We start from the raw sequence: 22,764 nt of genomic DNA, 5'->3' as shown, positions 1-22,764 counted from the left end.
TAATGTTCACAATGCTGTTCACAGTGTCTTGTCTTTAGCCTGTCATGTGCATCCTGTTCTTTTATGATCTAAACTCAGAATTTCCCATCCAGAGGAGAGGGTTGTGTTGTGAGGCAGAGGGCTTTGGAAATCAGCCTTTTAATTTAGTGGCAGTCTCTCCCCATTTGGAGCACGGCTCATATACTTCCTGAGGCTGCTGCCATCTGCTTATGGGGAGCACAGAAACAGACGCACAAACGATGAGGTTTTCAAAACAGTGTGTGTGTGTGTGTGTGTGTGTGTGTGTGTGTGTGTGTGTGTGTGTGTGTGTGTGTGTGTGTGTGTGTGTGTGTGTGTGTGTGTGTGTGTGTGTGTGTGTGTGTGTGTGTGTGTGTGTGTGTGTGTGTGTGTGTGTGTGTGTGTGTGTGTGTGTGTGTGTGTGTGTGTGTGTGTGTGTGTGTTCATGGTGGCCTCCAGAGGTGACATATCTGCCCTTGAAATAGCCTTTGCTCAGAATGTTTTTTTACCATGCTGCATTGCAGCTAGCTCAGCAACTTGGCCGGTTATGTTTAGAGCATTTAAAATGGTTTGAGTTCCCACTGTCACTCCAGTTCTCATTGTGTTTCATCCATGGCTAACGTTGGATAGTACTGTAAGTCGCTCTGGATAAGAGCGTCTGCTAAATGACTTAAATGTAAATGTAAATGTACTGTTCTGTATTGCATCTCCTTGGCTCCTCTCTCCCAACATCTGCTTCAAAAGTTACTCTTTTTCTCTTTTCTTTCTCCCTCTATTTATATTATAAAGGACAACATCTCTAGCTTGTTACCTGGAGCCCTTAAAAAGGAGCATATTTTATAACCTGTCAGGGTGGCTGTCATGGAACCATGGGGTGACATCAAAGTACTAAAGCCTACATTAGCCCCCTGCTGTTTCGACAGAGGAGTTAGTGTTGCAGCGCACCAGTGTGCTTTGAGTCAGAACAAACACAGACGACACATAAGGGCTATGCCACCTAAAAAGTCACCAAGAGAATGAAATGATACCCTGTAAGAATATTCTATTCAGTAATACAATATGGTTAAATGCATTTTGAGCTTCTGGGCTTTTGAATAAATTGTAATAAGCATAAATCAATAATTCCCATTCTGGTTTGTTTTTCATTATTGTAAGCACAGTTATAGTATGTAAGTAGGGCCACTACTACACCATTTATTATAGGCAACATAAAAACATTGGTCAGAATCAGATAATTATCTTACAGGAAGCTGGATTGTAGCCAGCTGTTATTGAGTTCAACTGTAGCCTACTGTTTATATTAAAATGTATACCCCACCCCACACAGGGCTGCAATATACAATTACTTTTACTTGATTGCTCATTGAGTTACAATTTGGCGGTGTCGTGTCTTTACTATCATTAACTGAAGACTTTGTTTTTATCAAAGATTCTCTGTAATTATTATTACGCAATTAAACTGATTAATCATGTAACTGTAATTAACCTCTTTCAGCTAGGGGGTACTATTTTTATGTTTGTAAAAATAACGTTCCCAATGTAAATGGCCTATTTCTCAGGCCCATATGCTAGAATATGCATATAATTGACAGATGATTAGGATAGAAAACACTCTAAAGTTTCCCAAACTGTCAAAATATTGTCTGTGAGTATAACATAATTGATATTGCAGGCGAAACCCGAGGAAAATCAAACCAGGAAGTGGCTTCTATTTTGAAAGCTCCATGTTCCATAGCCTGCTTTCTTCGCTTCCTCAAGGTGTCAAAAATCTTTAGACATAGTTTCAGGCTTTTATTTTGAAAAATGAGCGAGAAAAATAACATCGCGTCGGTGGATAGCTGGGTGTTCGCATGAGTTTTGCTTGCGTAACACAGTGGGGCAGCCATTGACTCTCCCTCTGCTACTGAAAAATAGACAGTGCCGGTTGATATGTTATCATTAAATATTTTAAAAACAACCTGAGGATTGATTATAAAAAACGTTTGACATGTTTCTGTGGAATTACAAATACTATTTGGAATGTTTGTCTACGTTGTCATGACCGCTCGAGCCTGTGGATTTCTGAACATAACGCGCCAAACAAACGGAGGTATTTTGGATATTAAAATAATCTTTATGGAACAAAAGGAACATTTATTGTGTAACTGGGAGTCTTGTAAGTGAAAACATCCGAAGATCATCAAAGGTAAGTGATTAATTTTATTGCTTTTCTGATTTTCGTGACCAAGCTACTTAGATGCTAGGTGTTCATAATGTTTTGTCTAGTGATCGATAAACTTACACAGACGCTTGGATTGCTTTCGCTGTAAAGCATATTTTCAAAATCTGACATGACAGATGGATTAACAAAATGCTAAGCTGGGTTTTGCTATATTGCACTTGTGACTTCATTAATATAAATATTTTTAGTAATATTATTTGAATGTGGCGCTATGCAATTCAGAGGTTGTTGATGACAATTATCCCGCTAAAGGGATGGGTAGCGTCAAGAGTTTAACTAGGAAGTCGGGGCACCAAGAAAAATATTAAGATTACAAAGTTATAATTTTCCTAATATAACTTTTCAGATATTTTCTTATTTGATCAATAGTCTTCTGATTAATGAATTCTTCTTTACCTCACATTAGTCTCATTCCAAACGTTGTAAATTGTTGGTTATCTGCACAAACCCACTTTTCACTATGAGTCATTCATACATCACTTGTCTTAAATCATTTATTTATTAACTAACTAAACAATCACAGAAGTGCACACACATACAAACAAGTTAAATATGGTTACAAGAAATGATAGGGGAATGTGCCCTAGTGGGCTAAACCGGCATGGCAGCTTGTTAGACAAAAGGAGAGTGGGGGTCAGTTGAGAAGTCACTACAGAGTTGATAATTATAACAATTGAAATGCTAATCCTCACTCATTCTGGAACAATTTCAATCAATATATATATATTTATGCTCAGTGTGTCGTCAGGGTCTCTGTTGAAAAGTTTGTGTCTGTTGGAGAGTTTGTCCATCCTCTCTCGCGCTCTTAGAATGGATAGTTCAGAGTGACATTCATTCATGTCGTTATATAATAGATGTTTCGGCGGTTGTCGGTCTTCACATTCAATGATACCGAATTCCTAGCTGCAGACTAGTAATCTAGTAAACTAGCTAGTAAACCTTGGCCCTCTCGTTATCGAGGTAAGCTGGTCTGCAACCTTTGTCCTCTCATAATTGAGAGCAACATGGTCTCTTGAGAAATTCTTAAGGTGGGGTTTTAATTGGGAGAGCAGAAAAAGCTGTCTCATGACACCAGGTCCTAACTGTGCTCATGGGCGGTCATCTGATTGAGTTAAACTCAAAAGGGAATTGGAGTTTCCTTCATTAAACAGTCCAAAATCACATTACACAATTTTACAAACAGTATCATTCTCACTCATTCATCTTATACCACAAATAGATGTAAACCTCATATCTGAGCCTATTATATAAACAGCGTTATGGTATTGTCTCCCATGAGTTTCACAAAATTGTACCAAATGGACCAGTTCGTAGGTGGATTCTTCACCGATCTTTTATACCTTCTCCGGAACATAAATGTTTTTCGGACCTCAAGTTCTGTGAGGTGGAAGAAATTCCTTTGTTCTCTTCTATGAAAACTATACTCTCTCTCTATGCTCTGGTCATGAGGAGATAAACTCCTCCAGGAATTTACGACCTCTCTCTGACCACAGCAGCCTGGGTGTAGGAGACAGGGAGAGGGGGATGGGGCTTGCTATTCCCAAAGAGGGCAACGTCATGACAGCGGCTTACATGTGTTCTGTTTATAAGCCACACAACTACAGTATAGTACATGATTGTGCCAATAGTATTGATTAACGGAACATTGATAGACTGCACATTCTGTAATCCCCGCCTCTCCATATAATGGCCCGGTGGGCATGAAACAAATACTACACAATGTATTCAAAACAAAAAAAAATTGCAGACAAGATTGGTTGTTGCCATTTGGAGAATAATGTATTATTAATTTGAAGTGCACCCCCCTAAACAATCAGATGTATGCATTTGTATAATGAGAAGCTAGAAAACATCCCTAAACAAGGAATTATGTATGCATTTGTATAATGAGAAGCTAGAAAACCTCCCTAAACAAGGAATTATGCTACTATTTCTCACATTACATTTATTTGGCTTTTTTCTGGTTACTGTGCTATGTTTTTTTGTCCATTTTGTTTTCTAAATCGCAAGTTGTTGTGAATTGGCCCCAGCCACAGTCATCACTGCTGGAGGCTGATGTATGGTTATTTTATTGTACAGTGAGTGGTTTTGAATTTGATATATTAACACACGCAAGTTGAGTATAATGTTTGTCCACTGAAGTAATAGATTCTATTTCATTGCATGTTGATGACAATACCCTCTCACAAATGTGCATAATTCAATTCTCTATGTGATTTACAATGGATGTGTGGTCACATCACAAGAGTGCTCCGTGGGCTTGGCTGTTTCAGAAACATATTAGTTCACACTATTTGGATAGTCAAACTATGCTCAAACTATCAACAGATACCCAAACTATCAACACGTGATAATTATTATATAGATACAATGAATCCTAGATATCTCTACATTTATAGTAATGTTGAGGAGACTCGAGGAGATGACAAATGGACCAAAAGACCTGCCGCTCATTTGTTGACATTAAAAGATAAATTCACAGGGTCAACAATGTGAATGCCACTGTCTCTCTCAGAGAGAATACAAACTGATTAGTCCTGATCCAAACCCAAACATTCACAATACAATATACAGTACCAATCAAAAGTTTGGACACACCTACTCATTCAAGGGTTTTTCTTTATTTTTACTATTTAATAATACATTGAATAATAAAAGTGAACACATCAAAGCTTTGAAATAACACATATGGAATCATGTAGTAACCCAAAAAGTGTTTAACAAATCAAAATATATTTTATATTTGAGGATCTTCAAAGTAGCCGCCCATTGCCTTGATGACAGCTTTGCACACTCTTACGTATGTTCCTACGTAGGCTCAGCACTTATTGGCTGCTTTTCCTTCACTCTGCAGTCAAACTCATCCCAAACCATCTCAAATGGGTTGAGGTCGGGTGATTGTGGAGGCCAGGTCATCTGATGCAGCACTCCATCACACTCATTGGTCAAATAGCCCTTATACAGCCTGGGGGTGTGTTTTGGATCATTGTCCTGTTGAAAAACAAATGATAATCCCACTAAGCGCAAATCAGATGGGATGGCGTATCGCTGCAGAATGCTGTGGTAGCAATGCTGGTTAAGTGTGCCTGGAATTCTAAATAAATCACTGATTGTGTCACCAGAAAAGCACCCCCACACCATCACACCTCCTCATCCATGCTTCATGGTGGGAACCACACATGCCGAGATCATCCGTTCACCTAATCTGCGTCTCACAAAGACACCAAACATCTCAAATTTGGACTCATGAGACCAAAGGTCAGATTTCAACCGGTCTAATATCCATTGCTCATGTTTCTTGGCCCAAACAAGTCTTTACTTATTATTGGTGTCCTTTTGTAGTGGTTTCTTTGCAGTAATTCGACCATGAAGGCCTGATTCATGCAATCTCCTCTGAACAGTTGTTGAGATGTGTTTGTTACTTGAACTCTGTGAAGCATTTATTTGGGCTGCAATATCTGAGGCTGGTAACTCCAATGAACTTATCCTCTGCAGCAGAGGTAACTCTGGATCTTCCTTTCCTCTCGGCGGTCCTTATGAGAGCCAGTTTCATCATAGCTCTTAATGTTTTTTGTGACTGCACTTGAGGAGTTGAAATTTTCTGCATTGACTGACCTTTGTGTCTTAAAGTAATGATGGACTGTTGTTTCTCTTATTTGAGTTGTTAATTCCATAATATGGACTTGGTCTTTTACCAAATAAAGCTATCCTCTGTATACCACCCCTACCTTGTTACAGCACAACTGATTGTCTCAAACGCATTAAGAAGGAAAGAAATTCCACAAATGTAACAAGGCACACCTGTTAATTGAAATGCATTCCAGGTGACTACCTCATGAAGCTGGTTGAGAGAATGCTAAGAGTGTGCAAAGCTGTCATCAAGGCAAAGGGTGGCTACTTTGAAGAATCTTAAATATAAAATATAGTTTGATTTGTTGAACACTTTTTTGGTTGCTACATGATTCCATATGTGTTATTTCATAGTTTTGATTTCTTCACTACTATTTTACAATGTAGAAAATAGTTTTAAAAAAGAAAAGAAAAAAACATTGAATCAGTAGATGTGTCAACTTTTGACTAGTACTGTATATGGCAAATATTATATTTTTCAGAGAAGTGAGTTAAAGTGAATCACTGGCCCACCCACACTGAACGGTCTTCTGCCCTTAAACCAGGAGCACAGTGTGGGAGAAGAAGGGGACATTCACAAAGAGACTAAACACAAAGAACAACCAAACAAACAACAACTAATGAGATGTAGTTACCATTCAGATCTCCAAAGTGAGGACAGGGCAGGATACAACTCTGTATACCCACATATTCTGCCCAAACACACAAGTGCCTGATTCACACCATAGGACCACATTGAAAAGAAAATATCCAAGCGAACACCTATGGTGTGAATCAGACATTGGTGGTCCAGTTATCGCTATGGAGAAACCTGCCACTGCCTGCCTGTGGCAGGTATACTCTGATGAGTCAGGTAGAGAAAATGAAATGATATTGGGATGTGCAGTGTCTACTGTTGGTGCATGGGTAACCACGAAACCATGAAATGGACCCTCGGCTCTTATATGTCATCGGAACAGTTTGTCTCCGCTGTCACAAGGTCAGGAAAATACAGAGCAGAACCTTCTGGCTGAGAGTAGCATTTCAAATGTCAATGACCTGAAGTTCACTGGGGGAGAAAAGGTTACTTGAGAAGAGAGTAGTGATGCACGATATACTGAAACTTTTGTACTTTTTCAATACTAGAAAATGAAAAACAGTTTGATACTAGAATTTTTGTTACTTTCTGTCAAATGAGTCTCACGTCAGACGGATTGAGAGGATCGAGTCTGTCTAAAAAAATTGTCTGAATCTTCTCTAGGGGGCAGTAGTAAACTAGCCAGCCTACTTGCGCTTATGCATGCAGCTGACACAGCGCAAGACACTTTTGAGAAACATGTAAAAAGAGAGAAAATGCAGAATGCATGGCATCTTCTAACAAAAACATCATACCTCCACGGCCACAGCTTGTTGACAAGACTGTCTCCAGAAGCAAACTATTGCAATACTTTTCTTACAGAGCAGATCAAATCAAAAATCTTATTTGATTTGCCACATACATATGGTTAGCAGATGTTAATGCGAGTGTAGCGAAATGCTTGTGCTTCTAGTTCCGACAATGCAGTAATAACCAACGAGTAATCTAACCAAGATTAGATGATGAGGGCCAGCCCACCGAAACAACTAAACAAAAGGTGTTACAATGCAGTGCAGTGCAGTGCAGTGCAGTGCAGTGCAGTGCAGTGCAGTGCAAGGGAGGTTTAGTTCCAAAACAACATAAAAAGTATTTTACACATGACATTTGCATTTTCATGTTATTCTACTAGAAACTAAATTTGAATTATTTTTGAGTGACAGTGACATGAACATATACACTGCTCAAAACAATAAAGGGAACACTAAAATAACACATCATAGATCTGAATTAATGAAATATTCTTATTAAATACTTTTTTCTTTACATAGTTGAATATGCTGACAACAAAATCACACAAAATTACCAATGGAAATCAAATGTATCAACCCATGGAGGTCTGGATTTGGAGTCAAACTCAAAATTAAAGTGGAAAACCACAATACAGGCTGATCCAACTTTGATGTAATATCCTTAAAACAAGTCAAAATGAGGCTCAGTAGTGTGTGTGGCCTCCACATGCCTGTATGACCTCCCTACAACGCCAGGGCATGCTCCTGATGAGGTGGCGGATGGTCTCCTGAGGGATCTCCTCCCAGACCTGGACTAAAGCATCGGCCAACTCCTGGACAGTCTGTGGTGCAACGTCGTGTTGGTGGATGGAGCGAGACATGATGTCCCAGATGTGCTCAATTGGATTCAGGTCTGGGGAACGGGCGGGCCAGTCCATAGCATCAATGCCTTCCTCTTGCAGGAACTGCTGACACACTCCAGCCACATGAGGTCTAGCATTGTCTTGCATTAGGAGGAACCCAGGGCCAACCGCACCAGCATATGGTCTCACAAGGGGTCTGAGGATCTCATCTTGGTACCTTATGGCAGTCAGGCTACCTCTGGCGAGGCCCCCCCGAAGAAATGCCACTCCACACCATGACTGACCCACCGCCAAACCGGTCATGCTGGAGGATGTTGCAGGCAGCACAATGTTCTCCACGGCATCTCCAGGCTGTAACGTCTGTCACATGTGCTCAGTGTGAACCTGCTTTCATCTGTGAAGAGCACAGGGCACCAGTGGCAAATTTGCCAATCTTGGTGTTCTCTGTCAAATGCCAAACGTCCTGCACGGTGTTGGGCTGTAAGCACAACCCCCACCTGTGGACGTCGGGCCCTCATACCACCCTCATGGAGTCTGTTTCTGACCGTTTGAGCACACACATGCACATTTGTGGCCTGCTGGAGGTCATTTTGCAGTGCTCTGGCAGTGCTCCTCCTAGTCCTCCTTGCACAAAAGCGGAGGTAGCGGTCCTGCTGCTGGGTTGTTGCCCTCCTTCCCGTTTGTCTGGGCTTGCAAGCAGTAGCCAGCAGCCCTGGGTGTAACATTGCACCATGGGAGAAGAAATGCACTCTGAGAACTTCAGAAATGAGCTTCAAAGTGTTTTTATGTTGTTTTGGAACTAAACGATTCATTTAATACATTACATTACTTAGCTGTAATGAATAATGAATCTTAGGTCTAATAAATGTAAACTGATCCAATATTAGGGCCATAGATGAGAACATGTATCAATTACATCATAAAACAGTTTAGATAATTGTAAAATCATTTGTCTGCTCTGAGTCTCAGATATGGTTTTGCATAAGGAAAATTAAAGATATTTTTCAGTTATTTATTTAATATGGTGTTTTTTTGTTGTTGCAAGAAATTGAATAAAGAATAGTTCTACCAGTAATACACACATTGTTTAATGTTTAAAAAATAAATCCCGGTGGTTATTCTGTGACTTCAGCTAATATTCTTTTGTTTCTGTGGTATAATTTTGGTATTGAGTATCGTGTTTTTATACAATGAGTGGGTCTAATCCTGAATGCTGATTGGTTAAAACCACATTCCAGCCGGTGTCTATTCCACAATTTACCACCGCCTAAATATGTGACATTAAATGCCTATTTACTCTGTTCCATTTGACTGCACAATCCACTGTCTTGTCAACCCAGCCATTCAATTTATAAACTTCCTCTCCACTATAAAAGCACGTAGACTTTAGCTCACGTTTCTTTTAGACTAACATTTCGTTTTCAGCAGCGGAGATCTGTTTAAACCTTGCTGTCTGCCTCTCTGACATTTGCAAAATTGTTTCAATATTCAAATGTAATCTCTAACTGATCGATATTAATGATATTACTCATTCCAGCTTTTCTTGGCCAGTCGAAATCATGAAACCGCATCATTTTTATGGATATACAGTACCAGTCAAAAGTTTGGACACACCTACTCATTCCAGGATTTTCTTTATTTTCACTATTTTCTACATTGTAGCATAATAGTGAAGACATCAAAACTATAATATTACGCATATGGAATCATATATTAAAAAAAGAAGTGTTAAACATCAAAAATATATTTGAGATTTTTCAAAGTAGCCACCCTTTGCCTTCATGACAGCTTTGCACACTCTTGGCATTCTCTCAACCAGGTCATGAGGTAGTCACCTGGAATGCATTTCAATTAACAGGTGTGCCTTGTTACATTTGCGGAATTACTTTCCTTCTTATGCGTTTGAGCCAGTTGATATGACAAGGTAGGGTTGGTATACAGAAGATAGCCCTATTTGGTAGAATACCATATCCATTATGGCAAAAAAAACACAAATAGGCAAAGAGAAATGACAGTCCATCATTACTTTAAGACATTAAGGTCAGTCAAACTTTGAAAGTCTCTTCAGCTGCAGCTGCAAAAACCATTAAGCGCTATGATGAAACTGTCTCTCATGAGGACTGCCACAGGAAAGGAAGACCCTGAGATACCTCTGCTACAGAGGATTAGTTCATTAGAGTTACCTCAGAAATGCCTCAGAAATTGCAGCCCAAAAAATGCTTCACAGAGTTCAAGTTACCGACACATCTCAACAAATGTTCAGAGGAGACGTGAATCAGGCCTTCATGGTTGAATTGCTGCAAAGAAACCACTACTAAAGGACACCAATAGTAAGAAGAGACTTGCTTGGGCCAAGACACACGAGCAATGGATATTAGACTGGTGGAAATCTGTCCTTTGGTCTGATGAGTCCAAATTAGAGATTTTTGTTTCCAACCGCTGTATCGTTGTGAGACACAGAGTAGACACAGACTAGGTGAACGGATGATCTCCGCATGTGTGGTTCCCACCATGAAGCATGGAGGAGGAGGTGTGATGGTGTAAGGGTGCTTTGCTGGTGACACTGTCAGTGATTTATGTAGAATTCAAGACACACTTAACCAGCATGGCTACCACATCATTCTGCAGCAATACGCGATCCCATCTGATTTGCGCTTAGTGGGACTATAATTTGTTTTTCAGCAGGACAATGACCCAACACATCTCCAGGCTGTGTAAGGGATATTCAACCGAGGAGCGTTGCATTGTTGTATTTTGTACATAATGTTGCTGCGACCGTCTCTTGTGACTGAAAATACCTTCTGGACATCAGAACACCAATTACTCAGATCGAACTGGACGAAGATTTTTTCTTTAATGAGTCTGACGTGAAGCATATAATGCTTCCCGGAGACCAGGCCCAAATCCTCATCATCCACGTGAAGAAAGGACGGAAATACAGAGGGCGGAGGTCTGGGTGCCTTGTGAGAATTCGTCGGCGAGTGAGTAAACCACCACTACTCTCTGTATTAATGCCCAAAGTGCAATCATTGGAAAACAAACTGGATGATCTACGATTAAGACTAACCTACCAACGGGACATTAAAAACTGTATTATCTTGTGTTTCTGGCTGGCTTCTCGATGTTTCGGTACGACAGAAGAGCTACGTCTGGCAAGATGAGGGTGTCTAGTGGTCAATAACTGCTGATGTGCATGTCTAATATTAAAGAAGTCTCAAGATATTGCTCGCCTGAGGTACAGTAGAATACCTCATGATAGTCTGTAGACCACACTATCAACAAAGAGAGTTCACATCTGTTTTATTTATGACTGTCTATTTAACACCACAAACCGATGCTGGCACTAAGACTGCACTAAACGAGCTGTATAAGGCCATAAGCAAACAAGAAAATGCTCATCCAGAAGCGGCACTCCTCGTGGCCAGGGACTTTAATCCAGGCAAGCTTAAATCCTTTTTACCTAATTTCTGTACAACCAGAGGAAAAAAAACTCTAGACCACCTTTACTCCACACACAGAAATGCATACGAAGCTCTCCTTCGCCTTCTATTTGGCAAATCTGACCCTAATGATATTCTCCTGATTCCTGCTTACAAGCAAAAACTAAAGCAGGATGTACCAGTGACAGTAATTGGGAAGTGGTCGGATGCTGTGCTACAGGACTGTTTTTCAAGCACAGACTGCAATATGTTCCCAGGATTCATCCAATGGCATTGATGAGTATACCACCTCAGTCACCGGCTTCATCAATAAGTGCATTGATGATGTCGTCCCCACAGTGACCGTACGTACATTTCCCAACCAGAAGCCATAGATTACAGGCAAAATCCGCACAGAGCTAAAGGCTAGAGCTGCCGCTTTCAAGGAGCGGGACACTGATCCGGACGCTTATAATAAATTCTGCTATGCTCTCAACGAACCATTTAACCTGTTACTCCTACCCCCTACTTTTTCGAACATTCTGTTAAAAATCGCGCAACATTTCAGCGCCCTGCTGCTCATGCCAGGAATATAGTATATGCATATGATTAGTATGTGTGGATAGAAAACACTCAGACGTTTATAAAACTGGTTAAGTCACGGCTGTGACTATAACAGAACGTGCGTTTCATCGAAAAGCGATCACTGAAAATGGAAATATATATCCATCCGCCACTTCAACCCATTGATAAAGGCGAACCACAATAAATGGGGCTGAGGTTGCAATACCTACAGCTTCCACACGATGTCAACAGTCTTGTCATTTGCCCAGGCTTTGTTTCTTGGTCAAACGAAGAAGAGACAAGCCATTTCTTCAGGTCTCCGACCGGATATTTTGGTTGAGATTTACCCGGACATTATTTCCAGGCGGACAGCTAAAGAATATACATCGCCTCGTGATCAATTTGGTCGCTTATTAACGTGTACTAATACCTAAAGTTGCATTACAAAAGTATTTCGAAGTGTTTTGTGAAAGTTTATCGTCAACTTTTTTAATTAAAAAAAATGACGTTACGTTATAAGACGCTATTTTTTTTCGTTTATCACACTGTCTTCATAGATCGATATCTAGGCTATATATGGACCGATTTAATCGAAAAAAAGACCCAATAGTGATTATGAGACATCTAGGAGTGCCAACAAAGAAGATGGTCAAAGGTAATGAATGTTTTATATTTTATTTGTGCGGTTTGTGTAGTGACGACTATGCTAATTATTTTGTTTACGTCCCCTGCGGGTCTTTTGGGGTGTTACATGCTATCAGATAATAGCTTCTCATGCTTTCGCCGAAAAGCATTTTAAAAATCTGACTTGTTGCCTGGATTCACAACGAGTGTAGCTTTAATTCAATACCCTGCATGTGTATTTTAATGAACGTTTGAGTTTTAACTAGTACTATTAGCATTTAGCATAGCGCATTTGCATTTCCAGATGTCTAGATGGGACGCCTGCGTGTCAGGTAGGAGCAAGAGGTTAACAGGCAGTGTCAATACAGGTGTAAAAGTGAATCCTAATACACTGGCTCTGACGTTTGTCAGATGTGGCAGGGCTTGAAAACTATTATGGATCTCAAAGTGAAACCCAGCCGCGAGCTGCCCAGTGACGCGAGCCTACCAGACGAGCTAAATGCTGAAGCATGCATGATAGCACCAGCTGTTCCAGACGACTGTGTGATCACGCTCTCCGTAGCCGATGTGAGCAAGACCTTTAAACAGGTCAACATTCACAAAGCTGAAGGGACAGACGGATTACGAGGACGTGTACTCAAAGCATGCGCGAACCAACTGTCATGTCTTCACTGACAATTTTGAACCTCTCCCTGGCCGAGTCTGTAATACCTACATGTTTCAAACATACCACCATAGTCCCTGTGCCCAAGAAAGCGAAGGTAACCTGCCTAAATGATTACCGTCCCATAGCATTCACGTCGGTAGCCATGAAGTGCTTTGAAAGGCTGGTCATGGCTCACATCAACACCATCATGCCAGAAACCCTAGACTCACTCCAATTTGCATACCGCCACAACAGATCCAAGGATGACGCAATCTCAATCTCAAACACACTGCCCTTTCCCACCTGGACAAAAGGAACACCCTTGTGAAAATGCTGTTCATTGACTATAATTCAGCATTCAACACCATAGTTCCCACGAAAATCATCACTAAGCTAAGGACCGTGGGACTAAACACCTCCCTCTGCAACTGGATCCTGAAATTTCTGACATGCCACCACCAGGTGTTAAGGGTAGGCAACAACACATCTACCACGCTGATCCTCAACACTGGTGCCCCTCAGGGGTGTGTGCTTAGTCCCCTCCTTTACTCCCTGTTCACCCACTAATGCGTGGGCAAACACTACTCCAGCACCATCATGAAGTTGGAGTGTTGCAGAAATGGTTGTCTTTCTGGAAGATTCTCCCATCTCCACAGAGAATCTCTGGAGCTCTGTCAGAGTGTCCATTAGGTTCTTTGTCACCTCCCTGACCAAGGCCCTTTTCCCACGATTTCTCAGTTTAGCCAGGCGGCCAGCTCTAGGAAGAGTCTTGGTGGTTCCAAACTTCTTCCATTTAAGAATGATGGAGGCCAGTGCCCTTCCACAGATCTTTGCCTCGACACAATCCTGTCTCGGAGCTCCACAGACAATTCCTTCAACCTCATGGCTTGGGTTGTGCTCTGACATGCACTGTCCTCCACCATATATAGACAAGTGAATTTACTACAGGTGGACTACAATCAAGTTGTAGAAACATCTCATGGATGATAAATGGAAACAGGATGCACCTGAGCTCAATTTCGAGTCGCATAGCAAAGGTTCTGAATTCTTATGCAAATAAGGCATTTCTGTTTTTGAAAAATTCTACATTTGCAAAAAAATCTACAAACTTGTTTTTGCTTTATCATATGCTATTGTTGTTGATGCTATTGGGGTTAAAGTTGTACGTTCAGCTTACTCCTACTCTTGGAGCCGTGTTCTATATATTTTCGTGAGCTTTTTTCCAAACTTGAATACACCCACTCCCATTGTTTCCCTAGCACTGTTCGTCAAACAAATGAACTGGCAATTTTCAGACGGACCTTATAAATATTGCTCATGCCATTTATTCCCATCCAAAGTGCTACTCAGACATTCCTCCACTGTCAGAGACCCAACATGACATAATGTAGCTCAAACACTCTTCTAGCTTTAAATAACTCAGCAGGGTCTCAAAAAGATTGACAACAGTGATAGCGCTGTGAATTAGTAGTGAAGTGAGGAGCTGACTATTCCCTAAGGGACAGTGCACTCTCTCATTCATGTCTCATTGTTCAGACACACACCCCTACACAAACTAGCATCTTAAGTTTGGGACCTTTATTTTACCTTGTAGGTGTGCAGAGAGAATATTACCATTCACATCATCAGCTTAGGGAGTTGCAGCGGAGAAAAGAGGTGGCTATGGTAAGGCGACTTGGTTTAGAATTCATCCGGGACACTGGGCTTGTCATTCCTCCTCTCACTACAAGTGTCATGGGCAATTAATGACCACTCCGTGTCAGTACCTTGGTTTACCATCTCATCCACAGGATTGTACCCTTTGGAGGGTAGTGCCTAATCACTGCCCTGGCCTGGGGCATTGGTGTCTGCTTTCACCAGAGGGATTTTTTCCTTCTAATGCCCCATCTAACACCTCTTCCAGCAGCAACACCACTGGTCTCCCTTCCAGGAATGGACCAGGACCAGCTGCTTAGTTCTCAGACAATAGCTAGCAGGATAGTTGGTGTGGCGTTATGCAGGAATGTATTACATTGGCATATGTCTGTCTCAAGTTGGGGCTCCTGAGTGGCGCAGCAGTCTAAGGCACTGCATCTCAGTGGTTGAGGCATCACTACAGACACCCTGGTTCAATTCCAGGCTGTATCACAACCGGCCGTGCAGAAGCTACAAAAAAACACTATAAATGTTCACTTACCTTTGAATATCTTCATCAGAAGGCAGTGCAAGGAGTCCTAGTTCCGCAATAAATTGTTGTTTTGTTCCATAATGTCCATTACTAGTGTCCAATTAGCTGCATTTTCAGCTCACGTGCCCAAAAGCTGACGCTGGTCCAGGCGAACTCGGACGAAAACTTCAAAAATATATTTTCCAGGTCGAATAAACTGGTCAAACTAAGTAGAGAATCAATCTTCAGGATGTTATTTTCATATATATCCAATAACGTTCCAACCGGAGCATACGTTTTCATCTGCAGCCAAATGGAACGATGGTGATATCAACAGACAACAGGGAAATTGCATTCTGCCAGTACAGAGACTCATTCCCCTCCCATTCGGTCAAAGTTCACACCAGAGGCTCCATTCCACATTCTACTGAGTGAGGACATCTAGTGGAAGGCGTAGGAAGTGCTAACAGATCCATATCTTCTTTGGAAGTGAAGAGGCGATGGACCCGCATTCAGAATTTCACTTCCTGTTTGGAAGATTGCCTGCCCTATGAGTTCTGTTATACTCACATACATAATTCAAAGTTTTAGAAACTTCAGAGTGTTTTCTATCCAATAGTAATAATAATATGCATATATTAGCAGTCTAGGACAGAGTTGGATGCAGTTCACTATGGGCATGCAATTCATCCAAAGTGAAAATACTGCCCCCTATCCCCAACAAGTTCCAACCCCTCTGACTCAGAGAGGTGCGGGGAGCTGCCATAATCAGAATCCATGTCCTCAGCGCTTCCCGAGCTGGCAAGGCAGTTAAAAATATCCACGTCTTTAACTGTCTTTGCTGAGAAAGACAGATTGTTTACTTGTCAGGTTGGGATTCTATCCAGCAACCTTTCGGATACTGGCTCGAACCACTAGGCTAGGTGGTGTCATTGTTATAACAGTAACAATATATTATGCTATTATATTATATTTATATTATGTCTTGTGTATTGAAAAAAAATATGAATATAAATAAAAGATGTCCATCTGCACAAAAAACATATTTCTCTCAAATGTTGTGCTCACATTTGTTTACCTCCCTGTTAGTCAAAATTTCTCCTTAGCCAAGATAATCCATCCACCTGACAGGTGTGGCATATCAAGATTCTGATTAAACTGCATGATCATTACACAAGTGCACCTTGTGCTGGTGAGAATAGCGGGCTAATCTAAAATGTGCAGTTTTCTCATACAACCCAATGCCACAGATGTTTCAAGTTTTAGGAGCATGCAATTGGCATGCTGACTAAAGGAATATCCACCAAAGCTGTTGCCAGATAGAGAAATGAGCATTCAGTTATCATAAGCCACCTTCAACGTTGTTTTAAAATATTTGGCAGTAGGTCCAACCGGCCTAACAACCGCCGACCACGTGCATGGCGTCGTGTGGGTGAGCAGCTTGCTTATGTCAATGTTGTGAACAGAGTTTTTTAAGGTATCTGTGACCAACAGATGCATATCTGTATTTCCAGTCATGTAAAATCCATAGATTAGGGCCTAATGCATTTATTTCAATTGACTGATTTCCTTGTATGAACTGTAATTCAGTAAAAAAAAAAAACATTGAACTGTGCGCTTATATTTTTGTTAAGTATGGAATAATAATTAATCATTGTGATCTTCCAAGACATTAATTCAGCTTTTATCTAAACTTTACTGAAAAAGCACCATTGTGAGAACTGGCAGAGTGCATCCGTGTACTGAAGAAACAATTGAAGCACACCTAGCCTACTCTTTTGCCTGTACAAAATTTGGTGATGCAGAAACGAGAGACCACAAAATCTGAGAATATTTGGCCAACAAAACATTTCTGGTTGGTCTCAAGGAATGTAAAACCGTTAAGAAAGGAGACTTTCAAAACAGTATTGAGTTAAGAAGCAGCAAAACAGGCTACATTGGTTCCTTCTTTAAAAGTTGCAGCGAATTGCGGTGCAGCTTGCATGGTGCCGCAGAAATCTATGGCACGTTATTTAAGTGTGAACCACTGGTACCGTTAATGCTAGTTAGTGCTAGTTTGACCACCAGAGGGCATCTTTGAGAAACATTTGGCAGCCTCCAATAATGGCTGTACTAGAGATTGCAGGCACGTGCGAGATCGGGGTTCAATTCCCCGATGGGGGGAAGGAGTAGGATGTCCTTGTAAATAAGATTTTTTTCTTAACTGATTCCATATGTGTTATTTCATACTTGTGATGTCTTCACTTTTATTCTTCAATGTAGAAAATAGCAAAAATAAAGAAAAACCCTGGAATGAGTAGGTGTGTCCAAATCTTTGACTGGTACTTGCTTAATTAATTTGATTAATATTATGGCGTTTTTATTCTAAGGAAAATGAAAAACCCTCTGGGTTTCCTTTATGATGGAATGGAAAATATGTCACTGTCCAACGTGATGGTCAGGAGTACAGTACTAGTCTATTTAGCTAAAGAATCCAGTGTCCTGCGGGAGAACGGGGTTCAATTCACCAATGGGGAGGAAGGAGTAGGGTGTCCTTGTAAATAAGTATTTGTCCATTAACTGACTTGCCTAGTTAAATAAAGGCTACACTAACAGCATAACATTTCAACACTCTAATTTTCAAATTCTAGTCTAACTAATACCCAAACGGAGATTCAGTGAAAATAAAAATCTAATTGATTTATCAAAACCAGTCCCCATGTTTGTCTCAGAGCAGCATGAAACGGTGCTAAAATAGTTGTAGGCTTTTGCTTCAAATTCTATTGCTTCCAACTTCAATATGCTATTTTTTTTAAATAACACCTACACCACTTTTAACAGCACATTACTCAACACTAGTGAAACTCATGTCGCCTACGGTAGGCCTACAGTATATCAAAAAACATGACGTGACTCTCCGCCAATAATTACATTTTTATTTTTTTACATTTTTATTTTACCTTTATTTAACCAGGCAAGTCAGTTAAGAACAAATTCTTATTTTCAATGACGGCCTGGGTACAGTGGGTTAACTGCCTGTTCAGGGGCAGAACGACAGAGTTGTACCTTGTCAGCTGGGGGGTTTGAACTCACAACCTTCCGGTTACTAGTCCAACGCTCTAACCACTAGGCTACCCAAATTAAAAATGCATTTTGCGTTGCGGGAGCCCCCATCCACTCCGGAGCCCCCTTGCTGTCCCCAGTCCACCTGGCCATGCTGCTGCTCCAGTTTCAACTGTTCTGCCTTACTATTATTCGACCATGCTGGTAATTTATGAACATTTGAACATCTTGGCCATGTTCTGTTATAATCTCCACCCGGCACAGCCAGAAGAGGACTGGCCACCCCTCATATGCTCTCTCTAATTCTCTCTTTCTTTCTCTCTCTCGGAGGACCTGAGCCCTAGGACCGTGCCCCAGGACTACCTGACATGATGACTCCTTGCTGTCCCCAGTCCACCTGACTGTGCTGCTGCTCCAGTTTCAACTGTTCTGCCTTATTATTATTCGACCATGCTGGTCATTTATAAACATTTGAACATCTTGGCCATGTTCTGTTATAATCTCCACCCGGCACAGCCAGAAGAGGACTGGCCACCCCACATAGCCTGGTTCCTCTCTAGGTTTCTTCCTAGGTTTTGGCCTTTCTAGGGAGTTTTTCCTAGCCACCGTGCTTCTACACCTGCATTGCTTGCTGTTTGGGGTTTTAGGCTGGGTTTCTGTACAGCACTTTGAGATATCAGCTGATGTACGAAGGGCTATATAAATACATTTGATTTGATTTGATTTGATCCACAAAGTATCAAAATACAGAGAGGTGTTGGGTAAAGGTATATTGTCCTACAAACAGCCCATAATGGGCTATTATTATACTGTACATGGGGTCCAGGTCAGGATAACCAAAACATTCCTTTATTAAATGTGGAAGACACATTTAAGTTGTGCAGCTGACTAGGTATCCCCCTTCACCTATACGATTTTAGGATGGTAGCTGAATAGTAAAAAAACATCTCATCGGCCAAAACTCAACAGCGCGTCCCTAGGCAGAATGTTCTTTGATTGAAACAAAATACAGTAAGGCTATATAGTTTGTGAACCATCTACTCTAATTTTCTCACAAAACAGTAAATCAAGAAGATCTACTGTAAATGCATATTCCCATGAAACTAATTGAGTTCAAATTATTGGCTGCAGCTTGGACATTTCACTGGTAATGCTCAAAGAATTGTCAGTCACAATTGAATAATAATGCCATGGCCTACTTTGAACGACTACTAAAAATCTAAACAATTCTTGATACAATATGTGTGGGGATAGGCAGACATTGCAATTGGAGGATGCATTCTATGCATATTCTATAATGATATTCACTAGTCTACATACTGTATGTCGATACAAACGTTGAGAAATAATGATGTCATTCCTCTCCGGCACCTACAAAATGTGCACTACACCATGAGCGGGAGGGAGATTTGCGTGTGTGTGTTGAGGGGGGGATTCATGTAGGCTACACTGTCCCACTAATGTCCCGCAAAATCATCCTGTTGTCCAGCATTTTGGTATTTTAAATGTGGTCACCCTAGCTGCATTTTGCCAGTTGTGTGGTATAAAAAAAATATTCTGCTCATGTCTTCTATCATGTAAATGACATCGAATTGCATGCCATTTTTTATGTGGAAATCCTAAAAACATGTCTGCTCAACTGTATTCCACTATCCCTCCCCCCCAGCACCCCCAACTCTAAACATCTTCCCCCTTGTCTGGACCTGATTCATTTATTAATCAATTATTGTGAGACTGGAGATGTGCCACTCTGATCTACAGTAATTGGAGAGACTTAAATATCACAACTTGGTAAACAAAGACATCAGTTACAGGAGCTACAGTTCCCTGCATTTGGCATCTATCTACCCACTGAAGACATGCCATACCTAATTATCTAAACTTTATATTCCCTGGCTGTTTGATGTGTTGAAATATAAGTTTTGTTAACTTTTCCACGGACCCTACAGCACCATAATGAGCAGAATGTGGTTGGTAGTTTTGCGCTGGGCTAAGTAGAGTGATTGTCATCCTCTCTCAACTGTAGAGAGACCATCTGTGTGTTCCTGTATGGTGGATCAGAATCAATGAATATTCATGCCTTTCTCTCATTGCATTAGATCAGTGCACACGCAGCAAGAGAATTGGGACATGTTGTCAGAGACCTAAACATTATTTTGTTAACTACCGTAAATAGATTCTGTGGATGCAGTAACAATATAATGTGTTTGTAAATGATTTGGATGCATTAAGAAAATGGCTCTGTGGATGAGCAGCGAGCGTCGATTTTCCCTGTATGGTATTTACGTTGAAAAGCATTTTTCAAGTGAATATACTGGAAGTGGTCACACCCTTTTCTCTTCAAATGTTGTGATTTTTGCTGCACCTCTTTTTCTCATGTTGGTTGAAGCGTTAGGTGACTCCTCTCCTAGTATAATAATACTAGGGCAAAGAGTGCAACCTATTGTGTGCAATGTTGGCTTCATTCCGAAACTAATAGGATTTATCACTCAGGTCTCAGAGGAACAATGTGAAAAGAGCCAAGTTGATTTGGCTGCCATTTTGCTCATGTATGAAAGGGTCACTTATATTTGACTTTGCCTAAATCTTGCATATCCTTAGGGCTGGGTTGCGGTGTCTAAGAAATAAGAGACTTAAAAAGATCTCATATGCATTACATGTAATAATGCAGGCCTGAGAGTAGAGACCATGTCATGGTTACAGGGAATCATCATGGTTTCACTTCTATTGCGCCAACAAATATATTCTTTAAATCTCTTGGGAATGACAGACCATTTTGTAATGGCCACCTTAATTGTGGCATCATCCTGCCTTATGAAGTATAAATGAAAGCTGTTAAGAAGTAATGGCTCAGCGAGGATGGTTCAAGTGCTCTTGGTTGGATATGAGTTCGTATAGAGCTACATGGAGGAACTCTGGGGATCGGTAAGAGATCCTGTCTCGTGTAACAATAAATCTCCTTGTTAAGTGGCTAGTGTTGACGTTATGGTAATTGATACCAATGCAGTTAAGGTGCAATGTGACACATTTACAATGCTGGCTGCTTGGGTCAGATGTATTTTATGTACTCTGGTGGGCTGCTGCCACGCAGATGAGGGTCACCTATATGCCTCATGAATCCTTAAACAGCTGTTTCCTCTCTGCTCTGTGTGTGTGTGTGCTCGCACGCCCGTGGTTACACACTGTTATAGGTTTCCGTGTGTGGTTCAGGAGCGTGGCTTTCCCATTGTAGCTCACTGAACATCTGTTGTGTATAAAGAACAATGCCGTCAAGTGTAAACAGAATTTGCATATGCCTTCTATATATTTTACTCTGATGTGCTTCTGTGAATGGTAATCATGTTTTCTGTAGAGAAACAGCGCTGTGGGAAAAGATTATAGAGTATGAAAATAAAATGTCTCCAAACAATGATCATAAAAATAAATGCTTTTATGAGTAATTAGGTATAGTGATTTGTGTTGTGTAATTTATTGTTGATTGTCTGCTCATAGCTCAAGGTTTCAACTGTGCATTCTGAGGGTTTATTATCAAATGCACAATATGGCAATTCAGTTAATCACCTTTGGGTGTTCCTTAGAATCTAACAGCTAGAATTAGGCAATGAACATTAGAGCTGGGAATTACCAGCGACATCACGATGCAAGACGTACCACGATTGTCACGATTTTATATGTATTGCGATTTGATACTGCAATTTTATTGTGATTTTATGTTGCAAACATATTGCTCACTATGCCTGCTGCGGAGAGACAGGAGAGAGCATCAGAAAACGAGTTTTAATCAGTCATGGAAATAAGTGCTGAAAACATGTTGGCTCACTTTTTATAGCTAGGAGAACAAGCTCACTATTTATAGCTAGGATAACAAGCTATATGATGAAAAATACCAGAGTTTTTGTGCAGGTAGCGCCGACTAGCTCTAGCTAATGCTATCTACAGTGAAAAAAGAAGAGTAAAATATCCCAAAATTTGATTGCGATATGTAACTGTACAGTATAGGATTTTTCCCCCATTACGAATGAACATAGAAAATTATGACATATCATACCATACAGGGCTTGCTAACAGTGACTGTCTTCTCTGTTCCAGGTGCGGGGGACGTGGTGGTGAGATGTCCCCTGAATCACATACAGTGCATAGGGACGAGGAAGTGCATTCACTTCAACAAGCTCTGCAACGGAGCCATAGACTGTGACGATGGCTTTGATGAAGGAGTTCACTGTAGAGGTAAGAGCTGGTTGTATCTCATTCACGTCGATGAACACTGA

General features: G+C 40.8%; 1 protein-coding gene across 1 annotated transcript in view; it reads left to right on the top strand.

Annotated features, from left to right (window-relative positions):
• lrp1bb (low density lipoprotein receptor-related protein 1Bb) overlaps positions 1-22,764 on the top strand; it is a 410,377-nt gene that overhangs the window by 123,976 nt on the left and 263,637 nt on the right. The window contains exon 3 of the mRNA XM_035749708.2: positions 22,586-22,723. Within this exon, the coding sequence (XP_035605601.1) occupies positions 22,586-22,723 (138 nt within the window). The remainder of the gene's footprint in view (positions 1-22,585; positions 22,724-22,764) is intronic.

The sequence above is a fragment of the Oncorhynchus keta genome, chromosome 34, assembly GCF_023373465.1.
Source record: "Oncorhynchus keta strain PuntledgeMale-10-30-2019 chromosome 34, Oket_V2, whole genome shotgun sequence".
NCBI classification, from domain to species: domain Eukaryota; kingdom Metazoa; phylum Chordata; class Actinopteri; order Salmoniformes; family Salmonidae; genus Oncorhynchus; species Oncorhynchus keta.
The sequence above is the reverse complement of the archived record's forward strand: the minus strand, read 5'-3'. Positions and strand labels throughout refer to the sequence as shown.